The 23,838-nt window shown below is 29.3% G+C and overlaps 1 protein-coding gene across 1 annotated transcript in view; it reads right to left on the bottom strand.

Annotated features, from left to right (window-relative positions):
• LOC123293934 (protein sprint) overlaps nucleotides 1-23,470 on the bottom strand; it is a 423,720-nt gene extending 400,250 nt beyond the window's left edge. Inside the window, exon 1 of the mRNA XM_044874938.1 lies at nucleotides 23,344-23,470. Within this exon, the coding sequence (XP_044730873.1) occupies nucleotides 23,344-23,441 (98 nt within the window). The 5' untranslated portion in view covers nucleotides 23,442-23,470. The remainder of the gene's footprint in view (nucleotides 1-23,343) is intronic.
• Nucleotides 23,471-23,838: the final 368 nt, after the last annotated feature.

Genomic DNA, 23,838 nt, shown 5'->3' with positions numbered 1-23,838 from the left:
ACTCACAAATTTATGCAGTTTTCTAAAAAGTCATTCGGACATTTAAAATGTTTCCGTGCTTTGAGTATAACGTATGTGTTTTAAAAGTCGTTATTATCGTATGTAAGTATTCACTACGCTGTACGAAGAAGCTTTTTCAGTGTGTTTATTGTACCGAAATCATATACGAAATCAAATATACGAAATATACCGAAATCATGTACATAAACAAAAAATCGAAAAAAATTTATGGTTTCTGATTGGAATGAAACTTAGTATAAAAGGTAATTTTGACCCAAAAAATTCAAAAATCGTATTCATTTGTTGATTGAAAGCATAGTTTTAGAAATATCACCCATTTTCTCATATTTTGGCTCGATATCTCCGAAACTAGTTGCCTAACCGTTATATTAATACCATTTTTGTAATTTATGGGTCATAATTACCTTATAAACAGAGTTTTATCGAAATCGGAGCCAACATTTTTTTTTCGATTTTTTCGATTTTTGTAAAGGGGTACCCCTTAAAAAAATTCCAAAAAATCGAAAAAAATTTATGGTTTCTGATTTGGATAAAACTTAGTATATAAGGTAATTTTGACCCAAAAATTTCAAAAATCGTATTCATTTGATGATTGGAAGCATAGTTTTTGAAATATCACCCATTATCCCATATTTTGGCTCGATATCTCCGAAACTAGTTTCCTAATCGTTATATAAATACGATTTTTGTAAATTATGGGTCAAAATTACCTTATAAACAGAGTTTTATCGAAATCGGAGCCAACATTTTTTTTTCGATTTTTTCGATTTTTGTAAAGGGGTACCCCTTAAAAAAATTCCAAAAAATCGAAAAAAATTTATGGTTTCTGATTTGGATAAAACTTAGTATATAAGGTAATTTTGACCCAAAAATTTCAAAAATCGTATTCATTTGTTGATTGAAAGCATAGTTTTAGAAATATCACCCATTTTCTCATATTTTGGCTCGATATCTCCGAAACTAGTTTCCTAATCGTTATATAAATACGATTTTTGTGAATTATGGGTCAAAATTACCTTATAAACAGAGTTTTATCGAAATCGTAGCCAACATTTTTTTTTTCGATTTTTTGATTTTGTATAAAGGGGTACCCCTTAAAAAAATTCCAAAAAATCGAAAAAACCAATACTTGTAATTTTGGAATAATTAATAATTTTGAATGGAATACGCAAAGTTAATTTTTGATAAGGAACATTTTTTATATTTAAACTTTTGTTCTATCTCTATCGGTTTACAAGATGGGTCCTACGGACCCAAGACCCAATTGACCTATGATGCTCATTTACGAACTTGACCTCACTTTTTACGTCCTGAGTACGCTGTAAAAATTTCAGCTTGATATCTTATTTCGTTTTTGAGTTATCGTGTCCACAGACGGACGGACGGACGGACAACCGGAAATGGACTAATTAGGTGATTTTATGAACACTTATGACAAAATTTTTTTCCTAGCATCATTATTTTTAAGCGTTACAAACTTGGGACTAAACTTAATATACTATGTATATTTCATATATACATGGTATAAATATTGCAATGTCATAATAGTTAATTGTGTAATAATTTTAGTGATAATAATTGTGATAATAACTAATATTAATAAATTAATTATAATAATTTTAATAAATGCAGATGACGTTATTGTAAATATATTTTGTATACTATGTTTAGAGTATAATTTTTATTGAAAGCATGTTTACTAGTGTATATTTATTTTCCTTATAAAATCGCTTTTTTAATATGCAAAAAATTAATTTAGTTTGCAATATAATTAATGAATATGATTATAATCATTTTGACTATTCTTCTATAATAATTCAGGTACACAAATTCGTACTCAGTAGATCAAATATTATATAACGTCCGAAATATTTGACGAAGTTGCGGAACGTACCGTTCTGAATTACGGGATTTAAGATTACCAAACGGATGACGGGTTAATTATGTAGATTGTACTTTAGATCGTTGAAATTGATTTCTTGGACATGGTACTACACGGCTTAATTAAAGAGCTCAAAAAATGTTATGCTTTTTGAGGACAGCTATGAATTTAAAAAAAAATAACTTAAGTGTTATCAGGGACAGCTTAATTAGCTTTTAGATCGCTGCCTTATGCATCTCTTGCACGCATACACATCAGTTTTGTCTTTATTTACCCAATTTTATTTATTCTGATTCTGAACTGTTTTATATATACATATTATATATAATGTATGTATTACACTCGAATTTGTTCGTTGTTATTAAGTAAATATCCTAATGAATTTTATATGTGGTTATATAGAATGGAATATAATGAAACTTAAACTATGATGTAAACTAACCTACTATACAGTATGTTGCAGAAGTCCGTAGACACCCTTTCATGAGGTATTTCTCATGAAAGTAAGTCAGATGCAGAAAAGTGTAGTTCATGCAACAGTTGTTCGTATCAAGGTAATTTTTCATTTAATAGATCGTGATTTTAAAAATCAATCTAAGATATACTCAATTTCGTTACAGATAAGAGATGCGACAGAAAGTGAATGTAAATATGTACTTATATTTGAAGATTTCTTGTTTGTAAACTTTGTTTAGTCATGGAATAGGCTTTTAGTCCAAGTGCGTTTTCACAAATTTAAAATTTGGAGCCAAAATATAATTCATTTAGAAGCTTTTTAGTTTAATTTCTGTGGTGTCTATTCATATTTCAATAAAAAAAGTTTCAAACAAAGAAGCATCGTGTTTTTACAAGAAACAATTTTCTAATGCAAAGTTTTCTTCCAACCCTTAGTAACGAAATCGAGGGTATCTTTAACTGACCGTCAAGATGCCTAAGAAATGCCCATCCTTGATAAGAAAAAATATTAAAAGGTGTCGATTCAAAAAGTTCTAGTTTCCTAGATAACCTAGATGTTGGTTTTTGGTATGTGTTGCGGTTTTTTTACTTCTAACTCCCAACTTGCAAACAAATATCGTGCGATATGGAACGTAGTTCCAACAACATTTGTTTGCATCTGAATTATCTTAGAAAAAAGACCTTATTAAAAGGTGGCTAAAGACCTCTGGAACATACTATATATCTTAATTCTATAGATAGATGATAATACAAGCGATGTACTTGAAAAACTTTATTATGTATCATTAATATTTTAAAATGGAAAACAAGTTTTGTAAACAAGAAATACCTATCTAACGTTATGTTAGATACTTACTTGCTTACTTATTTGGAGTCCAATTTCAGTATACAAGGAAGAAAATAAGTAAGTAATGATATTTAGGATAGGTTGTCACCAATATTAAAAAGTGGTGCAAAATGCACTTACCAGTCATGTCAACTGTATCCTACTATGTAAGCTGGCATCCTACTATGCGTTTTTTCAATGCATAGTACTTTGCTAGCCAACTAGGAAGAATAAAAGTTAGGATCTCGAGACTCGTCAAGTACTCTTAATAATATTTTGATGATGAATAGTGGAATTATTATTTGTCAAATTACAAATTTAGCGAAAAAAAACTTGCACCCCATGAGTTTATAACCAAAGGTTTAAAATAATGTAGATAGCCTAACTCCTTACTAATATAAAACTGTTGTTTGCCTATTTTTTATACTTTATGATCGCACGTCATACAAGTACTACTAAACCTTTTTTGATGAAAATAATTTTCCTTAAAAACCTAAACTTAAAAACTATACAATATATCTACTTACGATGGCAGGAGGTGGACACATAAAAAAATAACCACTTCTCAAATCCGTATTTATTAAACCATATTTTCATTTAAGCTAGGCCTCCTTATTAAGTGAAGAAAAAGATAGCGTTTAGCTATACATATACTTAATGAATAAAAATAACATGGACTAACAGTAGCTTCAAAGTTGAAATTGGCAGTAAGCCAAATGTATGGAAACTCGGGCAAATTTTTCTGCTTAGTTTGAAAGTGCTGCACTTATGCCATCATGCATCATAAATATACATTTTTACTCTCAAAATAGTGAAAGTGGTCTAAACTAGTGAGTTTCATGTGGCACTAGTGGCTTACATTTTTGTTAATTATATAGGTTTGTTAATTTAAGTTAGCGTACATCAAATCTCAGCTAGTTAATAAATAATAATAATAATAATAATATATATTATTTTATAGTTGTAGTAACATAGTAGGACACCCTGTAAAAACGAAAAGAATGAAAATTATATAATGACTGAGTTGAATATACAGAACACTTAAGAATATTCATACTGAATACTTATATGTATGTATATAGTTAAAAACTACCCTCATGAAAAAGGTGGTTAATATATATAATTTTGCATTCTAGTTAGTAGGGTCTAGAACGAATAGCTATTGCTATTCAAAAAGTATTATATATGATAATATTTTCTAAGGTTGTAAAACACTTCACAAGAAAACTCTTTTATAGTATATATTTTTAGTATTTATTTATGAACATAAAATATATTTTAGGATCAAAAATACTTTTTTTTTTATTTATTTATAGCAGAAACTTTTAATATTACTTTTTTATTATTATTGTTATGATTTATGTACGATTAATTTTTAATTTCTTTTATGCGTTTTTGAAGGTTTTTCTCATAACGCTGTTTTAAATTTTTCCGTGCGTACCTTAAAAAAGCACAAGTGCAGAGTTTGATGGGGAACATTATGCTCTAACATCAGATTGGACATAGCTGTCCGGTTTGCTTTAATAGTCAATTTAGATTCTGAAAGAATAATAGAGAGAAGAGATAGAATAATCGTTTGGGAGTAAAAACAACTAATATTTTAGCTTTCCAAAAATGTTAGCTTTCGAAGGAAATGCGACTTAAATGTGTCATTATTGCACTTAATCGAAAGAAGATGCGCTGGCTCTAGACAAATGTTTTGGGCAAAAAATATCATCGATAATAAAGATAATTCGTCTGGGTTAACAGTCGAAGTCAAGGACACAGGTGAATGTATTCTATTGCCCTTGACACCTTTTGGCTAAAGCATTTTTCGATACCAAGCCTGTTTTCTTTCGATTAAATGCCATAATTAAATAAAAAATAAAAGTTTTTTTTTAAGAATCAACTTCCTCATTAAAGCAACCCGGAGAGCTAGGTTCAATCTTATGTCAGACTTTGCCACTTTTGTTTAAGTTATTTTTTGATTGGTTTACTACAAAACGAGCTATTAGCCATGATAAATTAAAATGGTTCAACCTATAAAGGAAAAGTTAATAAATAAGAAAAGGACAATCTATATCGAAGGTAAACATATTTATTTTCGGTGTCAGGTAACATATACTATTCGATATAAGAAATCTGATATGGTACACTGATACCTACAGTTAACGAACATGACTATTTATTAGATTAACAATTCTTATTAAATCAAAATATCGAACCAAATTAATTGTCAAACATATCTTATGACAAAAATAATGCTACTATCATATTTGAGTAAACATTAATTGTTGAAAACTGATATAGGTATCATTTTATTTTATCGGTTAATAAACTAATACCTTAAGCCGAACACACTCATTCAAGCATTTTGTGCAAGCTTATGCGTCTCAATGATGAAACTTTGCTTGTACAAGCATGCTAAATGAATGTTTTTAAGAAATTTTTAGAACTGAACGGTAAGGCGTTTAAAACTGCAAATTAAAGCAATTAGCTTTATAAAATGTCATTTTAAAAAGTCTTCTAACCGGGGCTCGCCATCAGTGCCCTTACCCTTAATAGCAAAATGCATACTCGCAAAAATAGCAGAATGTCTTGGAAATATATTAAAGGATTTAAAAATATAGAAATGAACTTTAAAAAATGAATAGAAATGCAAGTTGAACAAATCTGGATTGAGTATGTGTATATCTATCTGGTCACATGGTTTCACAAGCATATGCACTTTAGTATTAGAGTTCCTAGCCATAGAAATATGCGGCCATTACCGCAGCTAAAATTTATAATGCTTGTCAAACTCGATTGTATTGAGTATGGACTATATGGAAGCGACGCAACCTTCTGATCACGAACTTTATTGCGGAATATAGCAATAACGACTCCAAATAAATTAATCCCCATAAAGAGAGCTGAATAATTCAACAAGCAGGCATCTTGTCAAAATATTTACTTTGCGTTGGGGTCAGGATTCTAAATAACGAAGGAATCAAAAATGAAAGAATACAAATAAATTATACAACAGTAGATGGAATTGCAGCTTCTGAAATTCTGTATGCAAAAGGCTGATAACATAAGAAAAATAGTTCGAATGATTACATAAGAAAAATAGTTCTGAATTCGAACCCGCAACCTTAGTCTAAATAATCAAACGATCCAAAAACTAACGCCTAACACCGCTCGACCATTTAGGCTTATGGGCTCATAACGAGAAAGGATTCCAGAGATAAATTATTTTCGAATTACTATAAAAACAACCAAGATAGGAGCCATCAAAGGTTTGTTTTCATCTCTTTCCATCAAAAAACAACAATTAAGCAGTAGGATGATCTGTTTGTTTAATATGTATTTTAAAATGTTTATAGCATCCGTATTTCTCGGCCGATTTTTATAACAATTTTACTTTTTATCCTCGGCGGTAGTTTCGTATTTTGTTAAGAATATTAGAACATATTCATCATTGTTTGGCAAAACCAACACTTTACCTTAGACAAATTTCCTTAGACAATATTGGTAGCGCCAAAATGAAATAAACACATGGTAAATAACTATCCAAACCATTTTCCAATTTATATATTTTAATAGAATCATGTCATATCATTTTACAACATTTAATTTAAAACAATTCATTTAATCATTATGTAAAGTAAATGAAATATACTTCCGAAAATTGTGCATATATATGTATATAAATGACTATTCCTTGTCAAATTCAAAATTCCCTAGAGATATCATATCTACGAAAGTATAATATGCATGAATGTATTATATTTAAATCTTCCTATGATCGCAAAAGAGTTATTAATTGTTTTCTTACTCATATTACATTAACAATAATCACATCATAGAAAGTGATGAAAAATTATTTAAATTAATTCATTAATTAAAATTAATGATATTTAATATTTTGAAGATATCTTTTCATTATAAAATTTACAATATTTATTTATGTATGTTGTACAAAGTAAACGAAAGAATATTTCATTTTTTTGCATATTGGAATCATTCTGATCAATTTCAGCGTCGTACGCATGTACACTCACTGTCAGAAAAAGTGCCACAGTTAAAACATTCTAAGCGTACGCATCATATGTTATGTTATAATAGTAACACTTAGAATGTTTTAAAACGAGCATTTTTTGTGACATTGAGTATACTTAGGTAAGTACGTATGGAGTCACATATTTAAAAAAAAAAAAAAAAAAACATTACTCTCAGAGTGTTTGAAATTTTAGATATCGGACCAATAGAATATTTTTGTTATCTCGCTCTTAGTTTCAAAAACCATTTGCCGTATAATGTTGATATTTTGAATTAAGTAAAGTTAACTTTTCGATGTTCAGACTAAAACATAATTATTTAATACTTGAAGATCTTATATCACTTCCAATGGCCTCTGTTCGCAAAGTTGTTGCGGCCATTACAGGACACTGGTTGGGCGGCAGGCATGTTGAACGCTTAGGCCTGGAAGTGTAACACCACTACTGCAGGAGCTGTCACAGTAGTGAAGAGGAGGAGGAGACAATGTCTCATCTTCTCTGTCACTGCTAACCTCTTTTCAAGAGAAGATGGACTTATTTGAGCCAGCCTCTCTTTGACGACCTGTCCGACCTAAAATTCGTCGACGTCAAAGCTCTACTGCTGTTCTTAAACAGCTCCAAATGGTTCATGGAGAAGTGGCCGGAGATAGGCCTTTTTCGGTATCACAACGGACCCTATGGTCTAAGTGTGTCCTACCCAAGACAGCCACATAAATTGTTTGCATAAATTTTCTCCACTTAGAAAGTGCGTAATGTAAGCGAATTTTTTCAACAGAAAAATTTAATAGAAAATAGATACATACGTCCTGAAAATGGGACGATGTCAATTCTGTGGAGTAATAATGAATTTAATGACTGATAAAATATTTACGGTTTATGAAACCATTTACAAATCATTTTTTGTTCTAGATTCTCATCTATCCCTACAAAATAATAATACATATTATTGGTGATAAATTTATACCACACATAAAATCAAATCTGCCTTAGCAAGCATATTAACGCTTTTATATATTATGTACATTATTATATTGATTGCCTTAATACATAACAATAAGTGTATGTTTATAGACTTTTGTGAAAAACATCAGATGTTATTTACAAAACCTTCATTACTTATTCAAATTCTCATACAAAATTTAACATCAAAATAATAATTCTATCCTCTAACTAATTGTCTTCGACTTAATATCATACAGGATAGATAATCACATTTACGTACTCTATAGATCTGCTTCTAGAGATAAGATAAAATGTTTGAAGAAAGGATGTAGCTCTTGATACGGATTAAAAGTCTGTTTAATTAATAATGGATTTATTACATTATAACAGAGGGTTTCATAAATATCCAAAGTGATTGTACTAATTTTAAAGAATAAAAAACTTTTATAATAGATATAAGCTCCTAAGTTCCAGAAAACGAAACTTTGAGTTCAATTTTCCAATTAAAATTTCTATTTCCAAACATATTTTCATTCATATCATGAAACCACGTACAACATGATAGGATTTTTGACTGATGTAGTGAGGAAGTGCACTCAGCCTCTGAAATTGAGGAACCGATAAATGAAATATTCAGCGGAAAGGTGGTAAAATACATATGGTAGAATGGGGTCTACAGCCTAAGTGTGTCCTTCGTAGACAGCCAATATAACCTAACCTTACCTGACATTGGCACAAAAAGTTATAGTTTTCACCGCGAAAATGAATAATTTCGTGTGTGTGTCCTCTTGGCAATATATTGGCAATATTTTCTTAATTTTATTAAACAATTATCTGGTATTTTGCCAGAAACGAGGCTGGCACGTTTTACATCGTCGTTCTTTAATTAGTCGATAATTCGCTAAAACTAAAATTTTTCATATCTTGATTTTGTTTATTTTATGCTAAGCATCTATCAAAATAAGATGCCAACTTTAACAGAAGAGATAAAAATATTCGAAAAATATTCTTTATCAGAACTGCGAGGACATCATTAGTAATTGAATATACTACTGTTTTTTGAAAATCAAGACAAAATAAGTTTTTATCATCAGACAAAAAGTAATCAAAATCTCCCACACTCATTTTAGACGGAATTAGTAAGCCAATAAAATATCAAAATAGCAGCTCACCACATATTGCGAACAGAATGAAATGAATGTTAGTGAAGTTTTCTACACTATATATTCGTAAATTATCACCCTTTTTTGCTACTTGCTGTACGAACGATACCGTCATCGTATAAGGTATATAAAATCTAAGAGTATAATAATCTTTTTCTGTACATACATATACTTCTTCTGGGAGACTGTGATACCGTGTCGCTGTTAGTATGTTGTGGTTTCGAGCCAAATAAGTGTTGTAAATATTGTCGAGACAATATTCTCTATATTCCCCTCTTCTATTTTATCACATACTTAGATATATTGTCATATAAAATGAGTTTCTAACCACAGAACTTTTTTTTTGTTTATTTTTTACTACAACGTGCTTTAGAAAGTAAACATTACCCACTAGATTACTTATGAAACAGATTTTTGTTTATTTGAGACAAATATTTTGTTAAGATTGAAATGAGATTTATTTCCCAACGCATTGTGTTGCCCAGCGACGATCGGATAAATTCTATAACTTTTTAATTATTTATGTTTTTTTAAAGTGATCTGATTTACTATGAACCTTCAGATAGTATTCTTTAGAAGACTCAATGAGTAACCCGGAGCAGGACCTGATACCGAGATCAAACTTGGAGGTAGCAATTTATCACTTTTATTTAAAAGAGAGTTTTTGTAGTACTAGGTAGCATCTTGTAATTCATAGCATAACATGCATCTGATTGAAACATTCAAGCAGTATTCTAGAAATAACTTTGTAAGACATTGTATAAGAAGTAGCCGTATTACTGTACCGGAATTGTCTCTCAAACCAAAAAGTCGTTTTTTTTTTAAACTAAATTTTTCGAGATGACTTTTTGTTGTTGTAGATATTTTTAAAATGTCAAAAAAGATCATAGGAAAAAATCGGCTTCGTCTCGGGTGACAATGAACATGAGATCTAAGATATTCTTTACTTGCTCCCGTGGTGTGTAAACTATTTTTTCTCCCCGATGGAGGCGGAAAGCGGCTATTTGGTTTTGCACAATGGGCAGGAAGTTGATACTTTCTGCACGGAGGTGAGAAAAACTACTTTAAAATTATAATAATTAACAATCATATTCTAGTGAACTATAATAAGGTTCCAATTAAAATCGGTAGATAGATTAGAAGGATTGTTCCATAATAATTATACATTTTGTGATACAATACGCATATATTTTGACAATTATTCATGTTACAATTATTAAAATTCATAGATATAATCAGTTAACGATTAGTTTTCACCAAAAAGTTACAAGTTTCAATCAAATTTCGTGGATCATTTTGTAAGATATTAAGCGGTGTAGCGATATATATATGCACCTGACTGACTGTATGTATATAAAACATGTAATATACATATGAATGCAATTTACAATTTACAATAAATTTAGGCATTTTATTCAAAATATTATATTTTTTATCTACAATATTGGTAGTAAAATCGAGTTACGATCGGAGGACAAAAAATGATAAGAATGTATTACAGCTACACTATAAAATGGTAATAATTTTGTTCTAAATTTTCAGAAACTTTGATTGCGTTTAACCAACATTGAAAAAAGAGAAAAGAAATTTTCTTTTTCTATTATCAGTTTTAAAAGAACTATAAATAGATCTAGTGACTAAAATATTGACTTGAACGATAATCTACCCACTGGTGATCACTTAATATCACTGGTGATCACTGGTGATCACCTTTTTTTAATGAAAAAGATTTCGGAATCAAATTTTCTTGAAATAAAATTTGTAATTTAAAACAACTGCAAGTGAATTTAATTTGGTTTAATTTTGATAAAAAATTTATTTAGATCGCTAAACATGACTAAGCTTTGTAATGTGCAATTAAAACGTTAAATAATCTTGGGCAAGAAATACATTTCTAAATGAGTTTCGTAAAAGATACTTCTTATACAAATTATCAAAATCAATTTTATCAATGATGATCTATTATTAAAGATTAGTCACCTACTTCTTTTATATACGACCTAGTTTTGAGATGAAATAATGTACAAAACGTGCTACATTATCAGTAGTCTAACATGATAAAATTGAAGTCTCAGGTGTGTTTATATTTAAAGTTATGGCGTAGAATTAATTTATTTAAAACATTTTAAATCTCTTTATAATCTGTTTTGTATATATGTAATTTTAAAACAACAATTTAGGGCGAATATGTTCTGTAAATTGTAATTTTAGTTAATACATGGACTGAAAGTATGAATAACACCCAAGTAGGAAATACTAAATTTAGCCATGAAATTAATGTTATTCAAATCTAGTCTTGTTATTCCAGTCTTTGTTCAAGCGTCAACCAAATCTAATAGGCTTGTCTTCTTTTAGCAGACTAGATCTAATTGTTGCCGAAGACAAGTAAGCCGAGTTTCTTGTTAATTCATATAAATATATTATTTTCGTTGTTATGAGTAGTGGAGATAGTTTGCATGAGAGGAATGGCGTCAAACTTATCAACAATCCCTTCGGCCAACATTTGATATCCAAGCCATAAACGATGCTATCATAAGATTTTAATTGACGACAGACTCAGCTTTAGTTTCAAAGCTCGGATCAACACGCAACCTTTTCGCCCAAACTTGAATCAATATTGGCTTAATTGTAATTTTCTTTATGGATATTTTCCGCAAGAAAAGCGCTTTTTAAAAGTGAAATATTTTTAAAACTTTAACTTTTGTATTCTTTTATTTTCTTCGCACTACAACTAAATGTACACACTACATAGGAAAGTAAATTTTGTTTCCTTTATTCTAATTGTTTCTATAACATTGTTAATTTTTGGTGGGCCTTAAATTCCGCAAGTGGCTTATTTGTAAAAAGGTCAAACAACAGTTAAATGGAGTGGCCTTTTTTCAATTTATTTAACCTAGTTCGTTTTTAAATTAAAACAAGGTATAGTTCTAATTATGTAGTACTAGTTTGTTAAATTTCTTTAGATAGTATTATTCCACCTTCATTTTTTTACGAATTATTCTTATATGACATAGCAATGCTTATATAAATTAATATAAATCTACGTTTTTCGGTTATAAATTTCAACCATGCTTAATAGATTAAAAATATACGAATGGTTAATATTATTTAAAATACATCAAGCTATACTGAAATTTGTTAGCGTAGCACATAAGGGCGCATCCTTCAAGAAAATATTCCGGATTTGGTTTGTGTGTTTCAAACGAGAATATGGAAATTGACATTCTCTCGATTCTTTGAGAATTTTGGGAATAAATGTTCTATTTGACAGTTATTAAATAAAGGTATGGCTTTTTTTTAAAAAAGGTATCATGTAACTTTTCGTTAAGTTTACCGTTTCCGAAACGGTAAACTTAACGAAAGGTAGGCCACTTTCAAGTCTGGAAAACAATAAGTAAAACAAAATAAATTTTTGAGTTTACCCAAATCGTAAAATAATCTTCGTTTATGAAAATTCTGCAGGTAATAACAGTTACTTCAAAGCCTTGATTTTTTAATTATTCAAAATTCCTTTGAAAACCTGTACGACAGAAACGATAAAACCACAAGTTTTATCGTTTGCATTTATATACAAGAAGTATGTTATACTTTATTAGAGGAGTATGCTATTATAATGGAAAGTATTCAAAAAGACTTACCTTATATAATGAAATCTTGTTTAAAGATACTCAAGGATTATTTTAGGTAGGATGTTGTTTTTCAGCCTTGAACTGTTACTTACTCGGAAATAGTGAAGTTTTTCGAAAATGCGACCTTTTCATGTAAAATCAAAAAAGCTAAAACAAGTTTGGGTGAAAACATTTGACAGCTGACAAAAGTAAAATAGGTTCAGATTTTTTTCCTGAAAACTTTCGATCCTCGAACGATCTTGGATCTTTTGAGTAAAAAAACAAAAAGAAAAAAAATCCTCGAAAATCCCAGTTTGATATAAAAAATGGTGCTTATTGATCCTTCAAATAAAATAAAAAAAGTAAAACGGTTTAAAACCCGAACACTCGATCATTTTTTGTAGCCTATACAGACCATGTGTATAATATCAGAACTCCACGCGCATTCATGCGCTTAAGTAGTATCAGTGCTCAAGCTGTTACTCAAAATTCTGGCGAAACAAACAATGAAATAGTATTTATTCCAACGAATCTTTTAGAAGAAGATCTTGTAAATTTATTGATAATATAAATAATTTTGTTTCGCATATAAAGGCATTAAAATTCAGACATAATACAATAGAGCCATTTAGTTTGCTAGATATAATACTCATATACTTTTTGGAGTAAAGTGAAACAAATTAGATGGAATATATAATTATTATATTACTAAGTGAAATAGTTATGTATTAAGACATAAAAGATTACATGAAGGATGGATAAAATGAAACAAAACTTCCTTTATTTTAGGATTAAAATTTAATTTTGAGATGATTTTAAAGTACCTATTCGACCATGAGACAATTGTTTTTGTTCCGTTTTGTAACATGAAATGTATATAACAGTTAAATAAGGTTCTCAGTATATTTTTCTGAAAATTACGGGAAATTTAGATTAGACTATGCTTGCTTATTTGGAGTCTTGCAGCTAAAATTTGATTGCATATGTAAATCGAGTGACAACTCATTTTTATGGCAAGCAGTACCTGATTTTCCCATCGCTTCCAACATATTTAATAAACATATTTTTTTAATTAAAAATTTTAATAAAAATATTTTTAAAGAGCTTTTATTCTACTAAAAAGTATAAAATAATTTTTGTAATTTTAAATAACTTTTTCTATGAGTCACTCATACGCGACTATTTTTAAAAGCTTAAGGCGCTCCGATTCATTCTTGATATTTTAAGTTGAGCACCTGAATCTTTTTAAAAAAATCATTTATGAGTGCCTCAAAGAAAAAATAAATTAAAAATCATTAAATTATTTTCTAATTTTTAGTCGATAAAAGCTTGTCCCTTAAAAAGTATTTTTTATTAATTTTTTTTTATATATTTGCATTTAATTGTGGGAGACTTTCTGTATGTTATTTATTTATTGAATTAATTAATTCATAGTAGATCAATCAATCTAACCTAGTAAAATTCAAGGATATCAATTTCAACAGAAAACTTATCTGTTACATGTAAAAATGATATAGGAAATTATGATCTTATTTATTTGATAAGCGTTGCATAAATGAATAATAATAATTTTTTATTTGAATAAATAAATCACCTGTATATATACGGCTGAATATTTTATCAAAATAACAATAATAAGATATATTTTAATTAAAGTTAAAGTGCTTTGAAAACTTTTTAGTTGATTAGTTTCTTTGATACCTGCTCTGATTCTATAAAAAAAAGTCAATTTTTCTGCTATGATTTACCATTGTCATTTTTACTCTTTATGCCACAATAAAAATCCTTTCAGATTTTTTTATTTTTATTTATAAGACAGCTATTTTTACACATTATGTTATTTTACCATGGATCACATAGTAATTAAATATAAAACATTTTATATCGATAAATGCTTAATATTCAACTTCTCAAAACAATTCTTAGCGTGAAGGAATAGTGGTGCTATAATGAAAGGCTATTTAATTGTTATAATAGCTGTCCCGGACTTGCGCTTCTATGACTTTTAAATTGAGCAACGAAAATAAAAGCATGGCAGTGAGATTAACGTATAAAATTTAATAAAAATTATACACAAAATTTCGCGTTTATAATAGTAAGTATACGGAATTTGAAACATATCTATTAACACTCTCCATTAAATTATCTTTTTTCTTAAAGCCTTTTCCAAGCTGAACCGATTTTGAAGATCATCGCCAATTTTTTTATTTTTTCGGGTATGGAACCCTAAGCTCCCACTGAAAACATAGCTAAGAACACCCTCCATTAAATTATCTTTCGAACGAAATCAAAAAAATCAAAAACGGTTCATCCATTTAGGCGGCTGCGGTGCTATAGCCAGATAGGCAGACAGACACACACAGACACATAGCGGTCAAATTCATAACATCCCCTTTTTTTAGATCGGGGGTAAAATACAAAATAATACACAGCACAATGAATATAAAATATTCTTATACAACAACACTCACGTTGTATATATTGCATTAATGTTTGGCACATGCACTAAATTGGAAATATTCGAGATTGGAGCATACTGCCACCTATTGAAAATTTACAGAATTTAGAATTGAAATTAATTATTATTCCCCTGTAAAAACTAAAATTCGTAATGACAAATATTGTCGTATACTAATTGAGATAAAAAATTTTCTATCTTTTAACTTCAAAATAAAAAAATACGCATCTACAAAATTACATTGAAATCGGTCGAATGATTTCTGTGACTAGCGTAAACGAATATCGTGACACGCGATTTTTATGTATTAAGATTTAAAAACATATAAATGAAAATTGTGATCCAAGGTATAACGAAACCGTGATTTGTCTTTTTAACAATTTATAATGCAATTTGGAACATTAAAGAAGATTAAACTACAGCTATTTCGTTGAATTTGAACTTGAACAGCGGTTCAAGTTGGATCAGTGTAAGTGCATTTTCATTTAGTCATTATAGAAAAATGTATTGAAATTATCATTGAAATAATGAAATGACTAAACTTTTCGAAGAAATAGCAAAATATTTTGTAAGCAAAATTATTGGAAAATATGCTTTTAGAAAAAAATATCACTAGGTATTTATGTTGTTATCTTAATTGCTAAAACTATTTAAGTCACGGACAATAATTTTCTAGTTAATTTGGTTTAATTTTATAAAATTTAGTTTTGTAAACTTTATTCTATTATTAAGAATAATAATACAATGAAATATGATACAAGGTCAGAAATATTATTCATTTGGTTTTTTTTTTAAGTAAACTTTTTTATTCAATTAAAATAATTGATTTTAATGTCAATATTAGCTTAATTAAATTAGTTGAACAGTAACAAACCTTGTTGAAATAATTTAAGGGGATCATATTTCTGATTTTTTAAAGACTTCTTAATGGACTCTTTTTGATATTTTATGAAATCAGAAAAAAAAGCTTCTTAAAATGATTATATTCTCTAAGATGTCGAAATGCGTTCTTATTTGCGACGTCTCTAAAATTCAAAAAAATGGCTTCTTAAAAATAGCTCCTATAATTAAATATGACTTAAATACAAGGTCCTTACGAAAATATACTGAAAACTTCATAACGAAGTAAGAAAAAAGACTTCTTTTTGAAATCATTCTCACTTGTTTGTTGCTAGAATAATTTTTATCTCGGACTTCGTAATCATAACAAGTCGATATTTTGACAACGATCACTGAAATTTTATTATTTCCCCCATTTTATTTCATATCAAACTTACACTTTTTTACTTTAAATGGGCTTAATTTAATCTTGAGTTATAATCTTAGGATTAAACTTCATTTTGAAGTATTTCTAGCTTTACAAACCACTTGAAAAATCTTTCTCCGAAAGATTTTTAGAACGTCACCTTCACCAAACTTAGAGATCGATACATCATCATCGCATTTTCCACTGAAGCTCTCATTTATGATATCCCATTTCTGAAACAAGTCTAGTGGCTGTGCGGCTCATAGTTCTTCTTAAAATTCAGACACAAGTTTCAATCAATGACAAAACCCCTCTTGATTCTGCTATATCTATTTGAATTTCTTTCTAATTTCATGGATAATACTCTTTTGAGACAGTATTGGTGATAACGTACATGTAAAAAGTTTCCATTAAGTCCTACTGCAAGCCTAACCAGTCTGTCATCCTTCAAATAATCTTTCACATCCTTGTGACTGAGAACCTTGTCGGGGGAAAAAAGGAATATCACACTGTAAACCACCGACAACCAGAGGGTGAGCGTCAAATTTTAATTTTTGTTTGCGTTCTATTCGTTTCCTATGTAACGCCCGAACTAAAAAAAGGGGTGTTATAAGTTTGACCGCTATGTGTGTGTCTATGTGTTTGAAAGGTAATTTAACGGAGAGTGTTCTTAGCTATGTTTCATATGCAATCTTAGAGTTTTGTACCCGAAAAAAAAATTGGCGTTGGTCTTCAAAATCGATTGAGTTTGGAAATGACAAGACGTATAATTTTAACATATAAATAATTATTATGGAAATGAATGGTTAAATAAACCTGGCTCAATTCATTTTGAAAAGTGAAATGGTAAAATAATTAGGTAATTCAAAACAATAATTCAAAAGAACAAAGTCAACTCAAATATTTCAATTTCAATTAAAATATTTTCAAAAATTAGTCAAAAAAAATGATAGCTCTCTAAGTATCTTTTTAATCTCATCTGATATCCTTGACCATCACTTTGATATTTGTTAAAGAAGGAGTGTTACTAGTTTAAAGTGTTTATCTGTGCGTCCGTATGTTTCTCAGTGATATCGTAGACCTTAAACGGTCGAACCAATTTGATTGACAACATTTTATAGCTCAGTTTCCAAAAATCAGTTTATAAAAAAAAATCGCATTTGTCGGGGGTTTTTTAATTTTTGTAAATTTTACTTGTTTCCATACCACACCATATTATATATGCTCTTCAAAACATTAGTAGACATATTTATAAATAGATCTTAAAATAATTTAGTGATGGGTTTGTATCTATCTATTTCTATATCCATTGCACTGTTTGATACACTACAAGAGAGTTAGTACTACTTAAAACAACAAAAACATTTTATAGGGATGATGATGTGAAACAATGATATTAAATAATACTAAACTATATTAAAATTATTATATCGCCTTTATAATAATAACAATCATGCTGATAAAACACATGGGCATTGTATCTGTATGTACATTATTATATTCCATATCTAAAGCCAAAAGTATCCAAACAACCCAAACTAACCGGTATCATCTACTTTCTTTCGAAATAATAATATATGCATTCTGATATAAATTAATTTCTTTCAACCATAAAATAGAAATAAAAAATTCTTAAAAAAACCAAGTGAAAACAAATAATTGACTGAGTTAGTTGTTGAAATACCATGTATAGACAGTATTGATTACTCTATCACATTACTCATACATACATGTCACACATATATAACTTATATTCCCATATAATACATAATATACAATTTACGCCTAATTGGCGCCCTCCCGGGTAAACAGTGAAAAATGTTTAAAACAAAAGTTGTTAATTTTTTTATACGGAACATTTTTTTACGTTTAAACTTTTGTTCTATCTCTAACGGTTTACAAGATGGGTCCTACAAGACCCAATTGACCTTCTATGTTGCACATTTACGAATAAGTCGATCTCACTTTTCATCGATCTCGTTTTCAAAATTGCATTTTAAGATTAGATTGAGAAATGAATTTCATTTTTTTAGTTAATTTGAATGACGACACACTCCAAAATAGTTTTCAACTTTTGTTATTATTTTTTTTTATTTTTTATATTATAACATATTTATTCGACTGAGAAAATATTTTAGTTTGACTTGTAATTTACAGTTTAATTTTATAATGTACTTCATCTAAGTACCACTTGTATTCCAGATCCTTAACCGAATCACACTTTGAGTGATACTCGGGAGGCATTTGATCTTTTAGTAATAGATGCCGGCTATACTACCTATGGTTTTCTATGGTTTTCCATTAGGTTTGCAAGAGGTTAATGCCGGGATAGTTCCTAACAAAGCCAGCCATAGCTGCATACCTTCCCCCTCCTTTTTATTTCCCTATCCCTTTTTAATGACATGTTCTGTACAATATTGTATTGTTTAGAAAAAGAATAAATAATTTGAATTGAATTGAATTGAGTCTTGCAATAATTTCTGGATAAAGATATTACCAAAGCAAAATGTGATTGGTTAGCCAACTAAAGGCCATATCTTTCACGATTTACATTATTTGTATTTACATACTTCACTTCACTTTTTGTGTTATTGTTGAAGCTAATTAATTTAACAGAGAAGAAGACTATGTTTTGTTGAATATTCAGAGTGTTTATGTATTCCTTAATAAATGGCTTCATTTAAATATTCAAATACTTACTTTTAAAAAATGACTATTTTATTTTTTATGAATTCAAATAACATCGTAGTTTTTCTACTGTTAGTTTTTCATTTCGAAATAAAATTCACTTTGTCTATGTCACACTTCTTTTTTCTTAGGGAAAGAAACAATATTTTTATTAGATTTTGGCAGATGTGGGGACTGATTCGAGTCAATATTGAAAAATATTTGGAATTTTTAGAAAAAAAAACCAATAATATCAACACTGAACGTTTTTGATCAGAAAGGGCGAGCGCTAAGCAAAGCAAATTATTTAGTTAGGATTAAAAGCATCAAAGGATACTGTTGCAAAAATGTGTGGCTTTTTTGATTTTGGTAACCAAATATATATGTACAATCATGTATTTGATAATATTTGGCCAAGGAAGGAAAAACTAGGTTCAATTTTACAGAGATCACCCCACTGTAGAATTTTTAGATATCTCTTGAAATTGAAATAAAATAAAATGGTCATACAGGAATAAAACAGACATACAAAATAATAGTTAGTTTACGGATACATATTTTTTATGGGACAGGAAATGAATGGTTAATACAGTAGTTCTTTTGAATTCCAGTTTTCACCCTAAAAATCGTAGAAATTATATCAATAGAACAAGTGAAAAGAAACAATTGACTGAGTTAATTGTTGAAATACCATGCATAGTCAGTGTTGATTTCTTTATCACATAACACATACAAAAATGTATAGACAGTGTTGATGCGCAATCGTTTGTTTTTTTGACGTCACGTAAATAACAAAAGATAGACACACACACAACTGATATTCCTATATTAATACATACTATAAAATTTGCACCTAATTAACGCCCTCGTGGGTAAACAGTGATGTTTACAAAAAAATGTTTCAAACAAAAGTTTTTTATTTTTTTATAAGGAACATTTTTTACATTTAAACTTTTGTTCTATCTCTAACGGTTTACAAGATGAGTTCTACGGACCCAAGACCCAATTGACCTATGATGCTAATTTACGAACTTGATTTTTACGTTCTGAGTACGCTGTAAAAATTTCAGCTCGATATCTCTTTTCGTTTTTGAGTTATCGTGTCCACAGACGGACGGACGGACGGACAACCGGAAATTAGGTGATTTTATGAACAGCTATGACAAAATTTTTTTCCTAGCATCATTATTTTTAAGCGTTACAAACTTGGGACTAAACTTAATATACTATGTATATTTCATATACTTATGCATGGTATAAAAAGATTCATAAAACTGGGTAGTTTTAGCTCATATTCATAATGTAGTTAAAAAATCCCTCTTGAATTTGGAAATTTGTATTCTGGAATCACGCATGAATATACATGCGAATATACATGCGTTATTATGGCGCATAGTTAATAACAACAATCAGTACAAATGTGGTTAAAAATCGTGGCCAAAGAATTCTCAGCGAACAATCAAGTGGAAATCGGTTTATAGATATGATTGGAGAGGTGAAATAAGAAAAGAGTGTCTACCTATAACACGGCATCATTGTGGCGACCAAACAGAACATAGCCGTTATAGCTGCGTATATTTTATCCATGTATATTGGTGTATACTGAATCAATCTTAAGCCAATATTAGTGTTCTATCTAAGGGAAATAAGTAGTTATACCTACTCATTACATATGAAAATTAAACATTAATTTATTATAAAATGAGCACATAATCAACAAAAATTGAAGAAGAAAAACCTGTATTTATAAAATATTATGTGTTCATTGGCCGGATTAGAGACGTAAAGCTTGAAACTCCACCGTAGCCGCAGCGGCACTAAAAAGAATAGCTAATACGTTCGTAAAACTATCGAAAAGGATATACAATTGATCAATAAACAATAATAACAATAAACACGGTTGATATATAAATGTCACGCGTTGCAACACAGCCGCAATGATACTAAATAGTTTGCTCAATGAGGTCAATAACCGGATCTGCTGTGAGCGGCAAATAACGCGCGATTTTTCTAAATGTTATTAGGGTTTTAAAAATCGTATTAGATACCCAGCAACAATGACGCCGGGCTAAAATCATTCACCTTCCCTTTTTATTTTCAATAAGTGCAAGGGAATTTTTTGACGACACTTCACCAAAAGAATGAAAACCACCAAAAAGGAAGTAAATAGAATAACTTGAATTTAAGAACATCAAATCATTTTTAATTTATTGATGACAATAAATAAAATATTTTAGCTACAGTTTATTAAAACTAATCGTTATTAAATAAATGACTATAGTTATCATCATTACTGATATGAATTAAAAAACCTGAGTCTTATCTAAAGGTTTTTTTTTGTTTATATATTTATAATTAAAGTGTTCATTAATGAACTTGTTTGAAACGAGAACTTTGTATTTGTATATCAAAATACAATCATTACCGAGAATTAATCGTTCATTTATATTCCACATAATTTATAGTGCTGTACTTTTGATTACAGCTCTGAAACTTTTGTATTGTTTTCAGAAACCTTGAAATGAAATTTCACCCAATGTGACCTTTTTTTTTAAGACAGTGGTTACATAGCTCATTTTTTTCAAAATGGCTTCCAATCTTCAAAAATAGAAAAATTGTCTATCAAAGTTTAATTTCCGCTTATTTTGGTCAAGAAAAATGGAATATTTCCTCCGATCTAGCCTTTAGTAACAAGTGTGAGGATTCTTTTTGCCGAAAATATTAAATAAATTTCGAAAAATGTAAATAAAGCAAAATCCGGGGTTGAAATTTGTGTGTTTCGACTGTGGCAAGTCAAAGAAAACTATCGCTGAATCGATTCGGATTATGGGTGGGTCTAGACATTCGATTGTAGCAAAAATAAAATAATGAGGCTCCTAGACTAAACTATGGTTCGGATCGAGAAAGGGGTGTTATTCGACTCTCAATGATAGAAATATACGGAGTTTAGCACCACCCCACTCCCACTTCAAATTATTTCAAATTTTTCAAAATAAAGTCTTTATTCTGTAAATTGAGACGCGCAGGCTTAACTTCAGATCATATAGGGAGAGTTTTAATTTTATCCATCATCGATTGAAATATCTATGTTTCATGCCTTTCATCAGGATCTCAGAGTACTTTCCACGGCGAAATGGAAAAATCTCCCTTCAAGGACATCGAAAGAATTGTGACATCCACATAGAGGTAGTACAAAATTTACAGATACAATCGAGATAAATGATTTTAAAACAATAATTGGACAGTAAAGAGGTCGCGTAAAGAGTACGATTATTCATCACTTCTTGTTCACTGAAACCTGAAACGTTTCGTACGATTGCTTCTCAAACAATGTTTAATGAGATATCACATGAACTGAATTTTCTTCATAGCTGCCTAGATAATATATCTTAGAATGAATAAAGAAAGTTATCTGACCCTTCCATGACTCATAACACCACTATTTAAAAGAAAAATATGATCATGAGATGCTCTGTAACTCCCCACGAACAGGTCAGAAGAGCTTCTACAATCCTGCAAATCTTTCATATTGATTACTTGTTTGTAAGAGAAAAGTTTGTCGAAGTTTGCACAATATAAATTAAATCAATTTTTAAGTGTCTTGTACAATTGAAATGCTTGCGCAAATGCATTTTCGTAAATACTTTCAAGTTTATACTTGGAAAGTTGGCATACTAGCATATAGTTCCAAAATAAGCACCCATCCAGCTTCCATTCTAAGTATTGTAAATCATATTGAAGAAATTTTATCCTTTTAATACCGAGTTCACCCTAAAACCAATCTATAAGGATAATGACTCTCAAAACGCAAACTACAAATTTAAATATTATCAATGATAATAAATAAGATCTCTAGGATACTTCGAAATAAATTTCGATATTTGATCCAAGTTCCTAGATTAATTTTTCACAAAAGTACAGTCTGGCACCAATGATGACTACTTGATGATGACTACTGGGTAAGCTAGGAAATTGCAAAAATCAAAGGTATACCAAATCGAAATTTATTACAAACTGCAAAGTGTAAGGAAATAAGATAACCCCATGTTTCTTACCTTTGTCGTTTTGGTTTTCTACATTCCGTCTTCGGCAATGTATCAAAAAATGAAACCATTTTTCGTACACTTCCCGTACGTGGAACTATATCAACCATTTTTTGGTTTTATGTTTCACCAAATTCGTAAGCACTCACACAAATACACAATTTCACAAAAAAATCACAAACCAAAACAAAAACAATCACTACTAAAAAAAAAAAAAAAAATTAAATTACCGGCACAGCTCACACAAAAACACATTCATTCACAATAAAATATAGTTATAAACTAATTTAGATACCCGTATATAAAATGATATTAATTCTCTCATGTAATATTAAACATTTAAATTAAAACCAATTTTACCCACACGTCAGTCGGAATAGAGTTGACTTTTAAGTTAAGTAAATAACACATTTTTTTTTAGTGATTATTTTATTTATTATTGCAAAAGACTAGAACGTACATACAACAACCTACATTACAGTGTAAAAATTAATAAATGAGAAATTG

This window comes from Chrysoperla carnea, chromosome 2 (assembly GCF_905475395.1).
Source record: "Chrysoperla carnea chromosome 2, inChrCarn1.1, whole genome shotgun sequence".
In the NCBI taxonomy this organism is placed as follows: domain Eukaryota; kingdom Metazoa; phylum Arthropoda; class Insecta; order Neuroptera; family Chrysopidae; genus Chrysoperla; species Chrysoperla carnea.
The sequence above is the reverse complement of the archived record's forward strand: the minus strand, read 5'-3'. Positions and strand labels throughout refer to the sequence as shown.